The 21,150-nt window shown below is 40.0% G+C and overlaps 1 protein-coding gene across 4 annotated transcripts; it reads right to left on the bottom strand.

Moving 5' to 3' along the window:
• Positions 1-4: 4 nt before the first annotated feature.
• Positions 5-21,150, bottom strand: NUP54 (nucleoporin 54). Of its 4 annotated transcripts, none has more exons than XR_015794638.1 (13): positions 21,022-21,150; positions 15,661-15,735; positions 15,394-15,537; positions 12,639-12,865; positions 12,246-12,433; positions 11,478-11,674; positions 10,095-10,149; positions 8,757-8,850; positions 5,480-5,587; positions 4,556-4,675; positions 3,857-3,967; positions 1,870-2,205; positions 5-1,780 (listed from the first exon to the last, which is right to left on the bottom strand). XR_015794638.1 is itself a non-coding variant. In XM_088133164.1 (13 exons), the coding sequence occupies exons 1-13, from the start codon at positions 21,074-21,076 to the stop codon at positions 2,077-2,079; spliced, it is 1,665 nt and encodes a 554-aa protein (XP_087989290.1). In that variant the 5' UTR covers positions 21,077-21,143; the 3' UTR covers positions 32-2,076. The 4 variants fall into 4 exon arrangements, 3 of the variants coding, with proteins under 3 accessions (XP_087989288.1, XP_087989289.1, XP_087989290.1); XM_088133164.1 differs by adding an exon at positions 18,712-18,873 and having other exon boundaries at positions 32-2,205; positions 21,022-21,143; XM_088133162.1 differs by having other exon boundaries at positions 5-2,205.

Raw genomic sequence — 21,150 nt, 5'->3', positions numbered from 1 at the left:
ACGACTGGAGATTTCCTTTTCATTACAACTTTAACGGGTCTAATAAAAAAAGGCTATGTTATCATTGCCAAGGTTGGCTGATGAATGCATTAGCAAAACAAGTTTTAAACTTAACTCTTATACATTCGTATCTATCCAAAAACAAACAGTATCTTTGTTTCAAGACTATTTTATTTATATGTAGATTTGTCTGACAGTCCCTGATTTTCTCAAAACCATTATACAGAGTTAATTTTTCAAAACCACTATACACAGGCATTAACATAGAAGAGTAGTAGAAACTGGTCCTAACCAGAATTGCTAATCTAAATTTCAAAAATAGAGTTTTTCATTCCATCTTAAGTGTGGGTTCCAATCCTCAATATCCATTAACTTTGCCTTCATTCTCCTTGGCCTCCTTTTGGACCTTTTATTTTTAAAAGGCTATTAAATTAAGAAGGAGACCAATTAATCTTTCTTCACCCATCCATCTTCTTCCAGCAGGCAAATATGTTTACTGCCATTGACCAAAATCCTTTTGCCAAACTGGTAACATCAGAAAATCCTCCTACAAGTGTGCTGGCAGGCAGATGTTATCACTCTGGAGAACATTTGTTTTGCTGCAAGTGTTTGCAAGACTAGCATGGGAAAAAAGCATGAGAATTCATTTGACTGTAGCTAAGTACAGGGTTTTTGTAACTGCCTTAAAACTGCACTGTCTCCTGGCCACTCTTCATATACTCAGCAACCACCATTGGAAAACTTGATAGCAGCTACAATTCAAGTGCCTGGTTTCACCACTTGCCTTTGGCTGCACACATACGGGTTACCTTTTCTGTATTCTGGAGGGATACCAAGAAGCGTAAGTGTAAGCATTGATGAGCTGAGAGTCTACCATCACTATTCTGGTGCAATTAACAACAACAACAAATGGAAAAATACTAAAACGCAGAAGTGCTGTTTCACCATGCCAAGAAATCTGAATGAAGGATAGCATGCTGATGTGGCTATTCCCTCAGCCCCAGTTCTTTGGCTAAAAAAACAGCAGCTAACATCTTCACACAGCTAGCTCTCTGCTACAGTAAAGCAATGCTCTTTTTAAAAACTTTTGTAAGGATTTCATTTTCGCCTTCACTTCAGGAAATATAACACCAGAGGTCACAATAACTCTACTGTGCCTTGCATTACAAGAGGGATGTTGAAGCAACAGGCAGTGCTTCAATTGTAGGCTTCTGTTGTATCACTTGGCATAGGGGGTGGGTGGACAGGGATGTTGGTAGCTCTGAATCTCAGAGGCTATGTGGGCCAATATAAATGCTGATTAGGGAGGATTAAGACTCCTAGACACAGTTTGCATCTGCAGTTATTTTCAAAACAAGTGATCCAGTACAAAGAGCATATGGCTGGATAACAAAAACGAAGCACTGATTTTATTACCTCTTAGAAGAGTAATATTATAAAGTCTGATGAAGTAAAATGATATAATACGATACGTTTTTGGTTGTCATTGTTAAGAAAAGGGAAAAACACCTTTCACCTGTGCACTTCTTTCCACAGCTTGCCCCCAAACATTGGGCAGATGTGTTTCGCCTTTAAAGCATATGATTCACAAGGTATACCAAACGAGTTGTTTTGTGTTGCTTCTGATATAGAGAAGATGTGTTATTTCCTACCAATAGTTTAACAGTGTTCCTGTTGAACAACAGGAAGTGTTGTTCAGAAAAACAAAATGAGACACAGTTGACATAATAGAAATGCAGGGTTAGATCACAGAGGAGTACCTAAAGCAGGATTTCTCAACCTTGGCAACTTTCAGATGGGTGGACTTCAACTCCCAGAACTCCTGGGAGTTGAAGTCAACCCATCTGAAAGCTGCCAAGGTTGAGAAACCGTGATCTAAAGTATCTTTCCACCTTAAAATCAAGTGCAGCTTTCTAAACCTTTAGCCTTTTGACCTTCAGTGTTGAATGCCAAGCATTTGGCACTCTCTTGGAACTTACACTAAGGTTAATGGTCCAAAGAACCACCCAATGGATTTCAGTCAAGGAAAGCAACATGTTTTACATGCCCATACAGTCAATGGAAAGGACCAGTCAATCAACTGAAGACGCCCCCTCTAACTGGGATGCTCTCATTTAAGCCATGTTCTATCAGCTTTATGTCTTCCAGGTCGTCTTTTATAATACTGATCAGGTGGCTTAGTCCTTCTTGCTGCTGCTTTAAATGCTAAAAGAAAAAAATAGAGAGAGACATCTCAGGCGATTGCTTCTTTTGAGCACTTTGCCCAGATTTTGAACATCAGCACCTGCCTGGCGTTTTATAAGCATGCTGAGAAATCACTTTCACCCTTCTCCCTGTAATCCCAAATGGATATGATAAAGGAAAGATGAACATGTAATCAGAGGAAAGGAATATGCTAAAAGAAACTCATATACTATATTCCTTGTACAGTGGAACCTCGGTTTACGAACTTAATTCGTTCCGTGACTCTGGTTGCACCCCGAATTGGTCGCACCCTGAAGCAAATTTCCCCATAAGGTTCAATGTAATTACCGTTAATCCGTTCTGGTGTGGAGGACAGGGGGGCGGCTATTGCTTGGAGGGAGAGTCCCCCTCCCTACGACCACGTGTCAGGGGTGGAAAATGGCCGCGGACCACGTGTCGGGTGGAAAACGGCCGTGGACCACGTGTCAGGGGCGGAAAATGGCCGCGGACCACGTGTCAGGGGTGGAAAAATGGCTGCGGACGTGTCAGGGGTGGAAAAATGGCTGCAGACGTGTCAGGGGTGGAAAAATGGCCACGGACGTGTCAGGGGCGGAAAAATGGCCACGGACCGTGTCACGGGAGGGAAAATGGCCGTGTATCCTGTTCGTACCCCGAGGCAGAGTTCGCAAGCTGAGGTAAATTTTTGCAGCCGGAGCTGGTCGTAACCCGAAAAGTTCATTAACAGAGGCGTTCGTAACCCGAGGTACCACTGTATATGGGGTCATACTGAAGCTTGTGGCTTTTAGCTCTGATTATGAAGCAATTATTTCCAAGAACTATTTCATGTTGCATTTCACAATAGTTCCAAGCTGAAATGTCTTGATCCTAAGAAGTTTCTGTCATTAGCATACACACCACACAACAAGAAAATCAACATTCTCTCACTTAGGTTCATGTTAAGAAAATAATATTTCTAGCATTCATGGTTCTGAATACAATTCATGCTGGCAAGGTTTGGCTGCAAGATCTCATCTGGCGACAGTATGGTTGGCCAGCATTTCCAGTAAAGGTATCCCATGCCAGATTTTGCTTCTCAGCTTCCTTGAGCCACTTTATCTAAAACAAAAGTACTTTTCCCTCCTTCACATCATCCCTTACAATGCTAGAAACAAAAAAACATAGGGACCTTTTCTATTTTTTTTAATGCAAGAATCTAACTGTTCTGCTATTATATTTTATATTTTAAATCAGTCATTCCCAACATAGATAGCCTGCAGATAGATGAACGTCAATTCCCAGAATTCTCCGCAAGCACAGACATGCCTGAGAATTCTAGGAGTTGGGGTCTATATAGCTGGAGACTATCAAAGATGCAGAAGGCTGTTTGAGCCCAATACTCAAATGCTTAAGGCATGAAAGGCATAGCATAGCTATTCCAAGGATGGATCTCAAGCTACTTCTTGAGGAGCTCTGCCATTGTTCATTAGAATTCATAATAGATTTTGTATGTGACTGATGCTTACGGAGGGTTACAATTTAGTATTTTTTTTTAATCAATGATTAAATGGAGAATCTAAAGAAATTCACTTAAGACCATGAGCTACTTGATTCAATCAGAGATTTCAACCCCACTTTTATCAATTTGGTTCACAATAATTCAGTTACCACATACCTGTTTGATTTCCTGTAAGAGGTCTGCATCTATATAGTATCTCTCTTCAGATCTGACAGCTCCAAAGTGATTCTGCATTCTGATCTGTGACATCAGCTCATTCAACCGACCCTGGAAGAGAAAGTTACAAAATTCAAATCTAGTTTAGGCATTAGTTAAATGAGGCAGAAGAGTGAGCTGTGTTACTTCAGTTGCATTTTCCTACCTACAATAACAAAAACAAAAAACCTTTCTGTGTATTAAATGAGTGCATCAGATGGAAAGGTTCAGTTTCTTCTGAGATATCAGTATTCTACTTAAATGGAAATTGGGATATTTTTTGCTGCTGTTTTGCATAGAAAAGCACTCAAAAGTGTGATTTCATTGCCTGCAGTCCAACATTATACAACTTTTGGGGAAGTCTGGGGAAGGTGAATGACTCATTCACTTTTCTCTAAAGCTGCAATCTGAAACAAAACAATAGCTGTTCATGAGCCTCATGGCTTAATCTGTAACTTAAGATTTCAAACACGAACGCTGCTGTTAAAACTAGATGCATCTATCAGGAAACCCTCAAAAGAGCTTAAGAAATAGCAGAGGTCTTTCCAATAGCCTAAATGTAGTTGAAGTCCAACATGGCATGTACAGATCCCAGGGTGACTTCTGCTTTGAAGGCTGATATAACATTAGGGGGCTCCGTCCAACCTTTCTACCACTCACCTTGAACTGTGTAGGGGCGTTGAGTTCACACTGAATCGTATCCAGCTGCACACGGAGTTGCTCCTCATCTGCTTGGATGGCATACCCGCTTTTCCTCTGGATCTCTTGCTTGATTAACACCTGCATCAAATATTTTATTTTTTTTAAAAAATCATTATTGGATTCTGTAAAGAAAGTTAATCCTTTGGAAGCAGGGAGAACCTGGCCTACCTACTCTTAGCCACAAGGGCAATGAGATGCAAAACCTGTAACATATGACTAAGAGGAAAAGAGCATGGCACATCTGGCTAGCTACAGTTCAGGCTGCAGAACTCAAGTACCTTAATTCTTACATCCTTACATATTGTGCCCATATAACAGATGGGAAGAGAGATAAGAACGGATTTGTAGCAGAGCTACCCAATTCAATCTCTGTTTAGCTCATTTTCCCCCATCCCTGCACCCACTTGGATCAAAAACTTGTCAAAATCTGGAGGTATTTCCATGTATATTTCTCTTAATATAAGCAATTTCCTCCACAACCATTCTTTTCATTTATCTCTTCTGCAAGCAATTTTCTACTACATGTTATATGTCATATTTTCTAGTATATACATTTACTTACATTTATGAATATACTTGCTCCCAGTATATGTATTTTTGTATGCTAGTGGATGGACTAGAAGGAATTTAAATAAATGAATAAAACAGCACTGCAAAATTTGGAAAGTGTAACTATTAGAGTGTAACTGCGTTTCTATGCATTTACTAGTCTAGAACATGCTTTTCTCCCCAGCCTGAACTTAAGGCCATCTCATCGGGAGACTTCCTGACTGAACTAAAGATTTCTTGACATCTCACATTTTCAAACCTACATAATATGAACACGCTCAGTCTTGTTTTACTGAATGGCTGAAAAAAAAGTAGGCGCCAACACAGGCCTACCTGCAACGTTCGATGGGAAAGATCCATCAGCTTCCTCTTATACTGAGCTATTTTGGCCATCGTTGTAGTCTGGTTTTTTTGAAGCTCGCTGATATCTTCTGATATTATCTACAGATTAAAGAGAGATTGGCTCAGATATACAGACAAATAAGCCCACTTTGAACAATCAACTCTGTTGCGTCCCTAGAATCTTTTCACCTTTTCTATTCTCTTTTGTGCTGTTATGGAACTGGAAGCAACTCCATTCAGAGTCACTGTCGTTTTAGAAACAGATGATCATTCCTCATGGGGGGAACATGCACACACACACTACAACTCATCGGTGACAAACCCCACACCTTGATATGACACAACAGTGTCCCCTGAAGCACTGGATAAATTGATCCCATGCTGACGCCTGAAGAAACAGAATCCAGCTCTCCCCCCGACACACAAATGTCCCTTCCCCGTAATCCCATTTATACAAAGGCACAAAACCAACTGCACCTTTATTATTCCAACAAAGGTCATTTGGAAGGTGGGCTCAGCTATTAGATAATTTTTCACTCTGGCAGGTGAGAGGCACGTGGACCAGAACACAGGCTTGTCAGCGCTTGCCCCATCTTGCAGAATACCCTACCGCTAGAGAGGCACCTGGTCCCCTCACATCTGGCACTTAAAAACTTCCATTTTTACAGTGGCATCTGGCACCTAGCTAAGTTAGGGAGCTATTGTATGGATTTTTTACCATACTCTTTAGTTTTAATTTAGGCAATTATTGGATGTTTCTTTTATCTGCTCTATACTCCACCCAGCACCTCTGCATTGGGCAGTATAGAAATTAATGTATAAGCAAGCAAATAAATAAAGTTTGCTCTCTAGACTAGAGACAGCTCACTTTCTTTGGTTGGGCAGAAAGGCTGACTTTTAATTGTCCTTCCTGAGTTTAGTGCTATGGAGAAAAAATGAAGAGGAAGAGCGGCAAGGAAGACCTGCCTATCAATATCCAAGCAGAGAGCATGGATGATCTCTCTCCAGCTATCCTCTCTGTACCGAGCTCTGACCATGTTCTAAAACCCAAAAGTTTATTAAGGCGATAATATAGCTAAGTTAGCTAGGCTGACAATACTGATCCCCCCCCCCCCCAGCTTTGGGTCAGGATGATAGATGAACCCAACTTCTGGCAGGTGGAAAGTGTGTTTGGTTTACCATGGCTGTATGTTGTTCAGTGGTAATGTATTTTTTTTTCTTTTTGATTTTGTATCGTTTTCCATTAGTATTTATTGAGTTCTGTTTGGTTTTTGCTCAATATATGCCACTGGAGTTGTGATTACAGTAGTTGAAGATAAATCTCAATCAATCAATCAAATAAATCATTTCTCTTTATTGTAAATTCTCTATGAAATTATTGCCTTCTCTTGTTTTCCCCAAATTTCCATTTTCCCAATATATATTTTTTAATATCTACAGAATTGGCTTTAGAAGTTTTAGAATGGAATTTCTCATTAAAATCTTCCCCATGGTTGTACTGACACTCTCATGTTTCCAAACTGGCCCAAAGATGTTAATTCCATCCTTCTGGGTGGGAAGACCCAAACCACAGTGCTTTCTATTTGTACCAGGGCTGGGCTAAAGGGAAAATTCCCCAAACAGCTTAGGATGTCTTGGGTTTTGGTCTAAGGAGAGGCAGCCAAGAGGATCTTTTACTTGGGGATCTTAAAGAGACTGCCAGTGAGGCTTTTTAAAGTATCCTCTCCTCCCCATTTGTAACATTATCCTGCAAGCCATGTGCAGAGAACAAGAGTGAACGGGATCAGCCCATGACCAATGGTTTTGGAAGGGAGGCCATTCATCTAACCAATAAATCAGTGCCAACAATAAAAGCCCTGGATTTGAGCAGATTTGGTACTAAAGTCATTTCTACAGTTCTGTAAATATAGAAATCATATATACATGAACCCAGTGGACAAAATTCAAGGTGGCCCAAACTCAGGATGAGAAAGCATGAGTGACAGAAATTTCTTGGAGGCAGAAGTCCAAGACTGTTCCTTTGTATTTTAAGACCTGCTCCAATTTAGTCACCAGACTGGTCAATGAGACTCAGTACAAAAATCTGTTCTTGACTATTATTATTTTACAACTTATCATATCTTCCCAAGTAGGGAAGCTAGGAAAGCAAGGTTTTTTCTTCCAAATACAGACAAAAATCCGGTGCAATGCCCAGCTTCCCCACATGTAAAAACTCAAGGTTGCCAACTCCAGCTGAAATTAATCTTGAAGATTTCCCTACTCCCATAAGTATATGCATGTGACACATATGATATTTATGTACATGTTTGTGTAATGCCACAAACCACATTCCAAAAAAAAAAGACGGGTATTGCACAGAATTTATCTGTGTTTATAATTTTTTCTACTTACTCTTCTTTTTTGAGGGAGGGGGGAACAGTCTGAAATTCCAAGTCATCTTCCTTTCAGGTAAGACCACATTTTCCTCCCGGAAGCAATTAGGGGTTTTCTAATACACTACCTTCCTTAACTGAGTTGCTGATGGCTGGCTATGGTTTCTGTATCTGCATCAGATTTCATCACTATTGGATTCTGGAGTTGTATGTTAGCTCCGAAGCAATCCTTAAAACCCACAAGCATCAGAGGTCCAATGGACAGACCAGTGTTTCTCAACCTCAGCAACTTTAAGCTGTGTGGACTTCAATTCCCAATGCTGGCTGGGGAATTCTGGGAGTTGAAGTCCACACATGTCAGGCCCAGCCCAAGAACAACGATGAAACAGTCCAGTCAAGTATAGTTCCTTTATTTGCTTACACCTTACAGACAGAATCTTGCCAAACTAAATCTGCAACTAGTGGATATACTCTGGGACATTCTAGGGAGTGGCTATCCTGAATCTCTTACTCTTCTCACACTCCCCCATGGATTGTGTTGTCTCTTGTTCCCCTCCTAGAATGCAACCCCTCCCTCCTGATAGCTTTGATCTCCCACAACACAGCTTAAAGTTGCTGAGGTTGAGAAACCCTGGGATAGACAATGGAATAGCAATGGGAAACACCTCCAGCTCCAAAAATGTGGCTTTTCCCATGTTCATGGCAATGAAAACCCTAACTTATACAAGGCAACCTTTACAGGCAGCAAATATCAAAACTAGTCACTACTAAGCATCAGATGTTTGGGGAATTATTTTCTGGAATTTATTCTATCTACAGATGCTTAGTTGGGCCATTTGTGGTCAAGCCATAAGTATTTCAGAAGAGGGGGGTGGGGTTAAAGAGCTGACACTTACGTCCAAACGGGTTTGATGCTGCTTTGTCATTTGGTCTTGAACTTTCAACCTCCTTAAGAGTTCCTTGAAGCCAACCATTGGCACTGGAATCAGTCTGCAGAAGTAAGAGCACTGATTCAGCAAAAATTAAATGAATGGTAACCCCCATCATCATCAAATGTTATCCCTTCTTCCCAAAGGAGCCCAGTGTGATGTACAAAGAGCAATAAAAAAAATGAAATCATTAATAAAACTATTTATCCTAAAATAATACAAATGCAAGAATTAAATACATATTTAAAAGGTGGGGTCTTGGGGCAATTATTACCTTGCAGATAGTAGATTCAGCAATCATTTAAACCACTGTTTCTCAACCTAAGTGACTTTAAGATGTGTGGACTCCATCTCCCAGAATTCCCCAGCCAGCATGCTGGCTGGGGAATTCTGGGAGATGGAGTCCACACAAAAGTCACTGAGGTTGAGAGACACTGGCTTAAATGAAATACTGTTGGTGCCATGGGGGGAATAGTTAGAATGAGTGCTATAAAGCTGCAGGCTAAAAGAATAACTCTTTCGTATATCATAAAGGAAAAAACAAGATATCCTATGGAGATAATTAGGATCCTTTGTTTTCACTTTATAAAAATTGACAATTTTTATTAGCAGGAACAAAAGGAAGAAAAATGGAGATTGAGTAAGAAGGGCTAGCTGCACTAGGAAGAGAAGGAAAAACAAATGGAGAACAAAACTTTGTGGATGATAAGGAAATAGATAATTTAAAATGGAAAAGAAAAGAGAAGAAGCATTAGTTATGTGTTGCAGAGAATTAAATTCGCCATGCACGCAGCCTCTCCCATGCAACTAATCTTCAAAGCAGCCACTTTGCAGCAAGACTGTCATTTTTTGTCCATGAAAGACAGAGAACATGGCATCAATTTGCAACTCATTAAAGCAGCTTTGTCTGTTTTGAGAATCGCAGACAGTATTGTGTTCATGTTCTTGCGTTTCAAAACACATCTTCCAAATCAAATCTAATCCACCGTACAGCCATATTACATAAGGACAGTTGTGCTTGCAATAGCCTTAACCACTTTGAATGTGACACAACTTTATTAGGATCCCAATCCCGTTATTAATAATCCCATTATTGTGGTGGTTTAAACATGCATTCTCTTTCTAGACAGTTTAATGTGTTTTTAGGGAGTCAACTAAATGTTTTGAAATTGCTCTTGGGAACTGTGACTGCTTCTGAACCAACTGCTTCAATTTCTCCATCCCTCCTCTGAAAAGCAGTATTGTTCTCTTCACAAATTACTCCAACAGTGTACTTCTTAAAAGTCATCTTGCAAACCCACTTACTTTTCAGAATCTGGATTATCCACTTTGGCCTGTTCCCAAATGATAGGATCAACACCTGTAAAGGGGGAAGAAAATAACTAGTTCCTTCTACCATCTTTCATTACTACAACAAAGGGTCAGAAGAAGGTTTGCCCAAGCTGTCCCTTTCTTTTTAACAGGAAGTATCCATTATGTTTAAATCTTAGGTCTCTACAGTTTTGGTAAAATGCTTGAAATTCTAGCTGAAATAATAAACATACCATGCCAATTAAGATCCAGGAGCTTTTCCTTTTATGTTAGCATATGAACCGATTTCAAAAATTAAGTCAGACTCTCAAAATTATGTGAAGCTTCTCTCTTCTAGGGCAGAGAAATGATGAGTGTACAGTAATACCTTGGTTCACGAATGCTTCTGTTCACGAACAATTCGGTTCGCGAACAACAGCATTCGCAAAAATTTGCTTCCATTCGTGAACTCCAATCGGGTGACGAATACGACCCGTGGCCACCTTCCCTGCTCTGACACGTGGTCGTGGCTTCCTCTAGGCGAGACCATGGTCGCAGACAAACACTTGCTGTGAAGCTTTTTGGTGTCGCCTCAAGCAAGGTTAGTGTTCTCTCTCTTCATACTGTACTGTACTGTACTTTGTTTCATATTTTTGTGGTTAGAAAAAAAAATACATATGGTTCAGAATGGATTAACCTTATTTACATTGAACCTTATAGGGAAATTTGATTTGGTTCGTGACCAATTCAGAATCGTGGAATGAATTAAGTTCGTGAACTGAGGTACCACTGTATAAGCAAACCTAATCACTTTTCTGTGACTCATTCATGTAACAAACCCCAAATCCTTTTGAGTACCAGGGGTTGTATGTTATGGGTTCTGTGTATGTGTGTGCGTGTGTGTCTTTGCATGCTGCCTAAAGTCACTTCTGTGAGATGAAAGGCCATATAAATCGTGTAAACAAACAAACAAATGGAGTTTCTTTTTAATGAGTCAAAGACAACTGAATGATAGAATTTCTCTTACTGTAAATTAAATGTAACACAAACACAGGGAATGGATTTTTATTAATTAGAAGCAAACTACCTTACAGGGATTTAGTGAGAAGACTATTTCCAACTTAGGACTCTTTCCAAATTGCACATAAAATCAGAATCAAAAGGACTGAGTCCTAAATCCTGTTTACTGAGCTATCTCTCTTCCTTAATAAAGCCTTCTCTCCAAGAAGCCCAGAAGACCCACATCAGCCTTCTCTCCAAGAATCGCTCAAACAGCCCGGAAGACCCACATCAGCCTTCTCTCCAAGAATTGCTCAAACATTCATTCCGTAAAAATAACCATTCATTCACTCTCTTGTACAACAGAATGCTTGATCATCCATCCAAAGCCTGGGTTACCTGCAGGAGGATGTTGTAGCAACTGCTTAATTTGTGCTGGGGAGAGTTCTGTCCTGGCCATGGTGAGGGTTACTCCAAGCTGCTGCAACTGGGTTTTGATGTTTGCTTGTTCAAAGTGCGCATAGAGGGTGGTGGCTGGAACTCGCCTGGACGTCCCATTGGGTGACCGTTCAACAACATAGATCACTATTTCTGTTCTATAAGATCGGTAAAAGGATTCAGATTTGACATAGTGAAGATTTTTTAATTCTGTAGTTATCTGGTGTTAAATGGCATGCTACAAACTTCAACATACTGAACTTTTAAGAAAGCAAGATGTCTCCCTACTCCATTCCCATTGTTTTGAGAAGCAAAATGTAAAACTTCTGGATGAATTTTACTTTTTACTACCAGGGAGGCCAACAGATGAGAAGTAGCACTTAATGAACAGGTTCCACACATCTGCAGCTAAGTTATAGTTCAACCAGCATTTACTGAATAAACTACAATTGACTCTCTTTATATAACACACTAAACCTGAGCCATGGCTTACAAATAATGACAATGGAGTTCACACAATGCATTCAGCCAAAAGCAAATGCACTGTGTTATGCTTCAGTGTGTGGTGTGAACCAGACTATTGAGCAGACGGGCAGAGGACAAATCAATGAGGAAGAGTTTTATCAGGGGACCACCCAGCACAAGAGATCTTCAGTTTAGTCTTGGCCTGGGAAATCTCAGGCAGTTTAAAGATAGAAGGAGATAAAATACACTATCTAATTGTCTTACTGGTCATCTGGCATTGTCTTTACACCTTCTACATTGACAGTAAGCGTCTGGTTTGAACCCAAGATTTTGTGCAATGATTCCACAAGCTGCTGTTGTTGACTTCGAATCTCTGTTTCTTTTTTATTGAAGACTAGTGCCACCAAGCCATCTTCATCCTTATTGTTGGGCATGCAACTGTAGCCCACAGCCTGTAAAGAGACAATTGTCTTTTCAGTTGCCCAAAAGATGCCTATTCTTTTTGTGTATCAACACAGCACTAAAGAGGCATTAAAATTTAACACTGTACTGACAGAGAAGATTATCTCTAAATTCCCAGCAGATGGAACAGCTCACTCACAACTAACCAACCAAATCTTTCAATCCAGATAGAAAGATGAAAGAAAGACATCCTACCTTAAATCTGCAGAATGGGTTTTCCTGCGTAAATTCCACTGGGGCAATGTTATTGTTGAAATACCCTTTGCCTGTGCCCCAAAATGCCTGCAGCTGATTCCACTTGGCCAAAATGGCATCTCGCTCATCTCCCAAGAGGGTGGGGGCAGAAAGAGCACTTGCTGTGTTTATCAGCTGGTTGGACTGTGCAGGGGCTTGAGCAGGCTGGCTGAAGAGGCCTCCTAGTGCTAAAGTTGAATAAGAAGATCCACTATTAAGAAGCAGGTCAAATCCACCCATGCAATATCCTCTAAGATTACCCCCATTGCTTGTTTTTCTCAAAAGCATTTAATAACCAACAGAAGGCACTCCCCGCCCCCCCACATATACATACACTGTAGAGAAATAAATACAGCCCAATATTTATATTTATAATAATTTCCAAAGACTATCTGTGCTGGGAATCTCCAGGGGTCGTCCTGAGCAAGAATTGGAATTGCCAATGCTTAGCACTTGTACACAAAAATAAAAGGAAATTGAAATAATTCTGGGAAAGTATATAGTTCTTGCTGATCAGTCATTGGGGAAAGGCTTTAGATCAGAGGTGATGTTTAGAAAAAGACTGTCATGAAGTATAAAAGAAGGCTATAAAAAAGTTAGAGCCAGTGTCAATGAAAGAGAACTGAAGAAGCCATTATGCGGGAGAGAGGCACATCCATGTCTTATCAGATGCTTAGCATACAAACTCCTGGGAATTATAATTTGAAAGAGAATTTTTATTTTATTTAAATACCGCTGGTATTTAATTCCTGATAAGTTATCAAAAATGTATACTGGTATAACAAATGTTTGTTGGAAATGTTCACAGGGTGAAGAAACCTTTTATCATCTTTGGTGGACTTGTGAAAAGGCTAAAAAATTTTGGGACCAGATATGGATTGCTATTCAAAAGATTCTTAGTGAATATTAAAAAAAAAAACCAGAATTGTTCTTACTGGATTTGATGGAGAAAGGACTGGAGAAACAATATGGATCTTTGCTTTTATATATGATCACAGCTGCAAGACTGTTATATGCGCAAAGATGGAAAGACTTACAAATACCGACAGTGGAAAAGTGGATTATTAAACTAATGGACTTGGCTCAAATGGCAAAGCTAACAGCCTTAATAAGAGATAATACTGTTTCTAAATTTGTCTCCTCATGGCAAGCCTTCCTAGATTATGTGCTTGGGTTGGGAAAAAATGAAGTTTTGATTGTGGGATTTAATGATTGGATGGTTTGTGTTGATAGGAATAATGTGAATTAGGATTAAATAGTGGTAAGATATTAATTTTTTTTTTAATTTGTACTCATATCTGTATTGGAGATAGTCGGAAGTCACTTTCTGTTTTATCTTTCTATTTGATCTCACTCTTAGTTTTTGCCTTTTTCTTTTAGTTCTATCTTCTTTCTCTTCTACACCTTCTGATTTGTATTTTAATTGTACTTTTTATATACCTTAATAAAAGTCTTGATAAAAAAAAAGCATATAAACTCCTGGGATTAGAAAAGCAGATCTTGGAAAGGCGAGGATAAACATTTAAAGTGACAGCTCGCACAAGGCAATTTAATACAACAACTGGCAATGCCTGAAACAAGAGATTCCAGTAGAGCTTCTCTACCCACACAAAGGACCCCAGTGTTCACAACAGAGGCATTTGGCCCATTTTGGTTGCAGGAACAAGGCGAATGGTTGGAGTAATGAGTGTGTCAGTGAAAGTGAGGGCAAAGGGTGTTTTACTTCATTACTATTCCATAGTTTACTTTCTAACTATGGACTCTGTGTGCTCGTAACTCATTAAAAGAATCTGGCTGCTCTTCTAACGATGGCTGAGAGAAACCATACAGTTATTCAGATTTTCAAAAGAAAATTGTGACACAAGACTTGAGCATCTGCGTCAGTTTTCCAGAAACTAAATACCAGTTCAATAAAAACTGCTGAAGGGAAGGAGTAAGTAAATTATCTGAAAGTAAACAAGGGTTTATCTCAAATTAGCAGCTACAGTCCACATGTTTGCTGTACTTTAAATCTATTAAACGTCCAATCCCTCGCTGGCCCAACTATAACATTTCAGTTTCTGAAAACTCCAGGGAGCATGCAAGGTTGCCTTAAAAAGTCCCAGGGCTGTGAACGAGATTGGAAGAAGCCAGACTCAGAAAAACAAATTAAGAACAGTCTGGAAACAGCATTGGGATGCCTCAATGAAGGTTGTGTTTTATGTGTTCTATGGTTTTTATATTTTTAAAGCTGCACTGGGGTGGCATTTAATTTTGTTGTACGAGAAGTACAATGACAATAAAGATTACTACTACTCTGACAATGTAATTCAGCTTTCTCTCATCTAGGATACCCAGATGAGTTGAGGCATTTCCCAGAATGTTCATGGAGAAGGTCAGGCTTGTGTTGTCTGATCGATGATGATGATGCAGCCTGACAGTTATGTCATCTCACATTTTCATCAAAAATGCTTTCACCATCTTTTTAAAAAAGTCCTGTTTAAAAATAGTTGTGATGACCTCTTGAAACAGCTAACTGGAATATCGATTGTGGATACTGTCTCTTTGCCCACAGGGCTGCTATTAGGTCATAAAGGAGTGGGACAACAGTAGCTTTGCCCCTTCTAGCTGCAGTTCGGTCAAGAGGAATCTGTCCTTTCGAGGAGGGAGATTTCTCCAGTTTAACCCACCAAGTTTAAAAACAATCTTTGGAAATATTTAACCTTTAAATACTTACTTGGCTGCTGTTGCTGCTGGGTGCTGAAACCACCAAATCCCAAACCAGTTCCCAAGCCAGTGCCAAGCCCAGTTCCTGTACTTGGTGTTGTTCCAAAGCTGGTGCCAAATCCAAAACCTTTGTTCTGGGTAGCTCCAAACAGCCCTGGGGGAAAGAGAAAGAACATCACCCAAGAAGACGACTTGCAAAGGGGCAAGCTAATTTCCCCCAACATGCATATACTGTAATCAGACAGTCACCCCTGCACTGGGAATAATGGGCACTTACCCGTGTTCGTAGGCGTTGAGAAACTAAATGTGGATCCGCCTGTGGTGGTCGTTGTTCCAAACCCCCCAAAAGCACCTAGGAAACCAAATACAAAGGTTAAAAAAAGACCACTTCTTGCAAGGCAATTGTTCAATGATTGCATGCTGGTAGGTATTCAGGAAGAGAGATGGTAACAAACGAATGCTGCTGATGGGATTTTATACTCACACAGTATCTAGATATGAAGTGACAGCAGGAAATAGCCAGGACTATTTCATTGTTAGAGAAAACATACATACATCTGCAACCTCATTTTTTATTTTTATTTTTTTGGAAAGCCTAGTAAAAATATATATTTGCTCACATCTCAAATAAGGAGGTGAGACATTTACCTTAGGCTATGGCCACAGCATAGCAAGATGATCTGCACCAACTATTCAAACAATGTAGAAAACCATTTTACCAAGAGCATTGTAACTTCCGGACCCCAAATTCTGGGCTGTGAAACTACCATGGCTCAAATGAGGTTCTTTCCCTGTCTCTGAATGGCAAATCTAAGGAATCCCCACTGGCTATACTGATGCTTTTGTATTCACCAATGAATGTACCTGAAGCTTATTTCTCTAATAGATGTTACTTCCTATATTTACTAATATCAACTGTCAATTTTCTTGAAAGACACAGCATAGAAGAAAAACAACATTTTTGGGGTAGGGATTCCACATCTGATTCGCAAAAATCCTGATGACCATTACACAGAGATACAGAAAGCTTTAACTTTGGGTTACTATCTGGATTTTTGCAGCCCAGATCTTGTTGCTCTGGTTTCTGGACATTTAGAATGGATGGCCACATGCAGGGACAGATACAGAGGTAAGAGCAGGAAGAGGACCAAGTTGCCCTTCTGTTGCCTAGCCCTGTACTGGCCAACATGCTAGCAAAAGGTGCATTTACTCACATATGCTTGCATTCCTTGTGCCTATCAAGGATGGACTTGCCACCATCATTGCGTCTGCATCCTTTGTAGTCCAGGGCAATAAAAACAAGTTACAGCCTCCTGAATTCAAGCTCAATTCCTGGAGACTTCATGAACATGTTCATGTAGTTATCTTGACAAGAACACCAGAGTGATTTATCATAGCTGTCTTGCAGGATATTTTTTCAACGTCCCAGACTAGCCTACAGTTCTTGGTTTTCCAGGTTATCCTCCACCTAAGGACTAACCAGATCAAGCCCTGTTAAGCTTCTTTTCCAGATCAGCCAAAGTAGGCTAGGAGGGAGAACATTTTTATGAAGCCCCACTATATAAACAAGTGGGATGGATTGGTAATTCTGGAATTTTCTTGGCCACAAGGGCAACAGAACTTATTAAATGACTTCTCCCAATCAAGGAAGAAATGCACAGAAGCAGTTTGTTATTGCTACTTGGAGAACAAAACTGCTGAGCCACCTTTACAAGTCCAGTGAACCTATCTCAACAAGTAGCTCAGTTTCTATATGAACTGTAGGGATCAAATCACAGTTCCATGTCCTTTTGCATTTTTCCCTGCAAGCCAGTTTTCCAACAAGATTTCTTTAAAAAAAAAAGACAAGAAAGAAATGCATATTGAGGAAACAATTTCAATGAATCACAAAACAGTGTTATTAGGATTATTACTTGAGGTAGTGATTGCTTTAACAGTGAATATGAACTTACAATACACTGAGTGTTGAAATGTTTGCATATATGGTGCAGAAATGATGGGAACTATGGAATGTATTTAATTTCATATACGAGCAGCTACAACAACCAATACAAAATAAATCTAAGAATAGAGGCAAGCAGAGAAATAATTACTACTAGAAGTCAGCAAAAAATAGATTTTTAACAAATAGTCAGGATCTTTTTAACCAAAACCAGCTGGGGTTTTTTTTTTTTTTTTTGTGCTGATCGTATATAATTTTGTTTTTCCACAGAACCTTGAGAAAAGTATGGTGGATTCATGATGACTGAAATCCAATGAAGAGACATAGGAAATGGAATATATATAAATGTAGCAGAGTCCAAGAATTCAAGAAACAGAAAAGGAATTCCCTTAAAAGATTAACTGTGAAATTGTTTAGCCCACATGCCATGTTGTGCATCCCTATACATGTATTATAAGGTAGCTGGGCTCATCTTGTTTGGGGGGGAAAAAAAAACATATCCCAATCTTGATCCACATGGATTCAAAACAATTTGCATGTCTATATGGACGGACTCAAAGACATACACTGTGAAGTATAACTAATAACATATTTTGCCAGAACACTATATATGTGTATTTGTATATGTGTATATCCCTTTTTTTCTTTCTCTTTCTTGCATACCTATTGGAAGGCAAGACTGTGTGCCTTCTTGCTATGGATCTATTATCTGAATGGAAATGTATATCTTGCCTTCACGCTGCATTAGAAGTCAATCTACAGCTCTGCAAATTTTACATTAGCTCTCAGTTGATCAATCTCAATTTCTTGGCTACAGACTCTCCCAATCATTTAACCTGATCTCTGCTTTCTTTTATACAGCTGTTGTCAGAGATGAGAACATTTATTCATGATAGCTCCTGTCCCTATGAGCAACTGCTGAATCTTCAGTTATTATCACAGATAAAACAATGAAGAAAGCTGGCAAATTTCTGGCCCTATTTAATGAATCCTTAAGACCTGGCTCTAAGGTCTTGTGTGAGAGTGGGTGATGGACCCTTGAACAATGTTCTGCTTTTGATTGTTGTTTTTCTCGACTTTTGATAATTGTTTTTTTAAATATTTTTCTAATTATTTTGTAAGCCACCCAGTGTTGTAACAGATTGGGGCGGCCTATATGGTTCATAAATAAATAAATAATGTCAAGCAGAAATCAGATATAAATTATTTTTAAAATCAATAATAAAAGCAGAAAAATATTCTGTCAAATCTTGGTCTGAAGGACATCTCATGGATTTTAGTGGAATTTGTTCATGGATGAACTTTAAAAAACTGTGAAGTGTAAACTGAATTCTTGGATCCTTCCAACAACAAAGTAATTATAAGCATCACATGTATATTCTCTACCTGCACTGGCCAGACTGTTACCAAAATTAAATGGTGGCGCTGAAGTAGTAGAGACACCAAAATTCCCAATATTAAAATTCACTGCAGGATTAGCAGTTAATCCAAAACCCCCAAAATTAAACCCACTGGCAGTGGAATTTGCTGCTTCAAGCCCACCAAATCCTGATGAGTGGGAAGCATAAAGAAAGCAAAATAGAGTCAGTGAGAAATCAAACATCTAAGCAGTAAAAACATTTCTTAATTACCAGAAGAAATTCAATAAAAACAATAGCAGGCCTTATCAAGCAAGAGCTGTTAAACGCAAGAGTTTTTTCTGTTCCTAATTCTTTAGGACAACTTAATTTTAATAGCCAATATTAGGCAGCAAGCAGATACTTTTCCCCCAGTATGAAGACAAAGGTTCTGAATCATTTTTAGGGTTTGGAAATAAGGAATTTTCCTATGCATTAGGGTTTAGCTTTGTGTACATTAAAAGCCATATAGAACCTACAACAAATCCAATGTGGTCCCATATATTAGAAAGACAGCACTGCATCTTCCCCACCCTATTTATGTTTCTTTTAGCTCAAAGCACTTCCTAAATGCAGCCTATCAGCCATTTACAGTGACTTTTTGAGCGCATTCACACATATGTGCATCTTTTGCCTCTGCAAGAACACAGCAGCAATAAGTCTATCAACTCTATAGTGCTAACCAATAGACAACGAAGTGTTAGTGACAAAGAAGTGCATTATAATATTTTCTCAAATTATCAATACTCTGGATCCCTACTCCCATCCAATCAAAGAATCATATATAAAACAAATGTCTTTCAGCCTAGGAAAAAGAGTTATGTTATCAGTCTTAATTTTAAATGGAGAATTAGGGTTAAAAAAATATGAGGTGAACCACTGTTGTTGTGCTTCGTGACTATTGAGTCTGGAACAGGCAGTCCAGGGCAATGGGTAGACCCAGCAACAGAATCTGAATTGTCCTCTCTTGCCATTATTCCACTGTGAAATTTAACAAATCTTTAGTGGTCTCTCCCTGATACAAGTGTCCATTAGTCAGAAATGCCTAATTTTGCCTTCATCTTATAGCAAAGCTACTACATAGTCCAATTTCATGCCTGCTATCATTTCTTTTCCAGAGTAACTGTCTGCCAATTTAATTCATAACACTTTGATTGTAACAGAGAATCAATGTTGTTCAGCAGACAATACTAGGTGGTAATTTGTAATGAATTTGCATTCAAGCCCAGTATTTCAATTTTTTGAAAAACAATTCTCTGACTAACAGGATCTATATTTTATACACTTGATTTGTATCCTACCCTTCTACCCAGAAGACATTCAAGCCCAGCCAAGATTTCACAGCATTTGTTTGTTTGACATCCGTAAAATTTGATTTACAAACTTTTCTTGATGTGCAAAATTTTATCTATTCTAGGAGATTAATAGGTTATGGCCACAAACTGGCCCAACTATAGAGTAATTTTTGTTGGAAAGCATCAAAGAGCCCCTCTTCCCTAACCTCCCCGGTTACCAATAAGCCTTTTAAGATAAACATCTCAAGTTCTTTGGCAGGGATTTGGGTGAAAGAGGCGAACTGGTGAGGCTCTGAAGCTTCCTTGAAGCAGCAATGATCCAACTTGGCTGAAGACAAAAAATGGGAGCGTTTTCTCGGGAACGGGAGAGCCACACTCTCATGGACTCCTGCTGAGCTCAATCTGGGGAGAGGGAGCCCCGTTTTTCCCCTTCTCAGAAGCAGAAAAGCGAATGAACCTAATTTATGCACCACAGTGACCACGTAACGAAGGCGTTTTAGACATTTAGGGAGGAAGCAGCATGTCTTCCCACCAGCCCAACCAACAGGAGGATGGAAAGCCACTGCAAGGGTCCTCAAAGCCTGGAGGGCCACAGATCGCCTCAGGCGTTGATTCTTACACGTTTTCATCAACTCCCCGACTGAGGCCCGGAGGCAGCCGGTTGGGGTCCCTGCCTTCTGGAAGCTGCCCCAAACAACTGGCCCTTGACCCCCCTCTTCCTTTGGGTGAGGTAGGTTTATGTTCCTCATTCGTTTTCTCCGTGCTTGTTGTTCCTAGGGGAGCCCAAATCCTTAAACCGCCCAAAGTCTTCAGGAATCCGGCGGTTTAATAAACGTACAACGGCACCTCACACAGAAACTCTGACGGGCCCCGTCGCTCCTTCCTCCACGCCCCGCAATGGTTTCAAGAGCCAGGCAGGCATTCAACGGGTGCAGCTCTCCCTCCCCCGGCCCGCGAACCCGCCTCGGTAAGGCCGAGGCGTCCCTCTCCGCGTCCGCACTCACCCGCGGGGTTTGGGGCGGCCGCGGCGCCAGCAGCTGCCCCGAAGTTGAAAGCCATGAGGCAGCGCCGAGATCGAAGTGCTCCGAGCCCCAAAAGGTCCGGTCGCCGCTCCCGTCCGGGCGGAAACCGTG

Source organism: Python bivittatus, unplaced genomic scaffold (assembly GCF_059951505.1).
Source record: "Python bivittatus isolate LINGU-HERP-01145 unplaced genomic scaffold, Pbiv_v1 ctg000070_np1212, whole genome shotgun sequence".
In the NCBI taxonomy this organism is placed as follows: Eukaryota; Metazoa; Chordata; class Lepidosauria; order Squamata; family Pythonidae; genus Python; species Python bivittatus.
The sequence above is the reverse complement of the archived record's forward strand: the minus strand, read 5'-3'. Positions and strand labels throughout refer to the sequence as shown.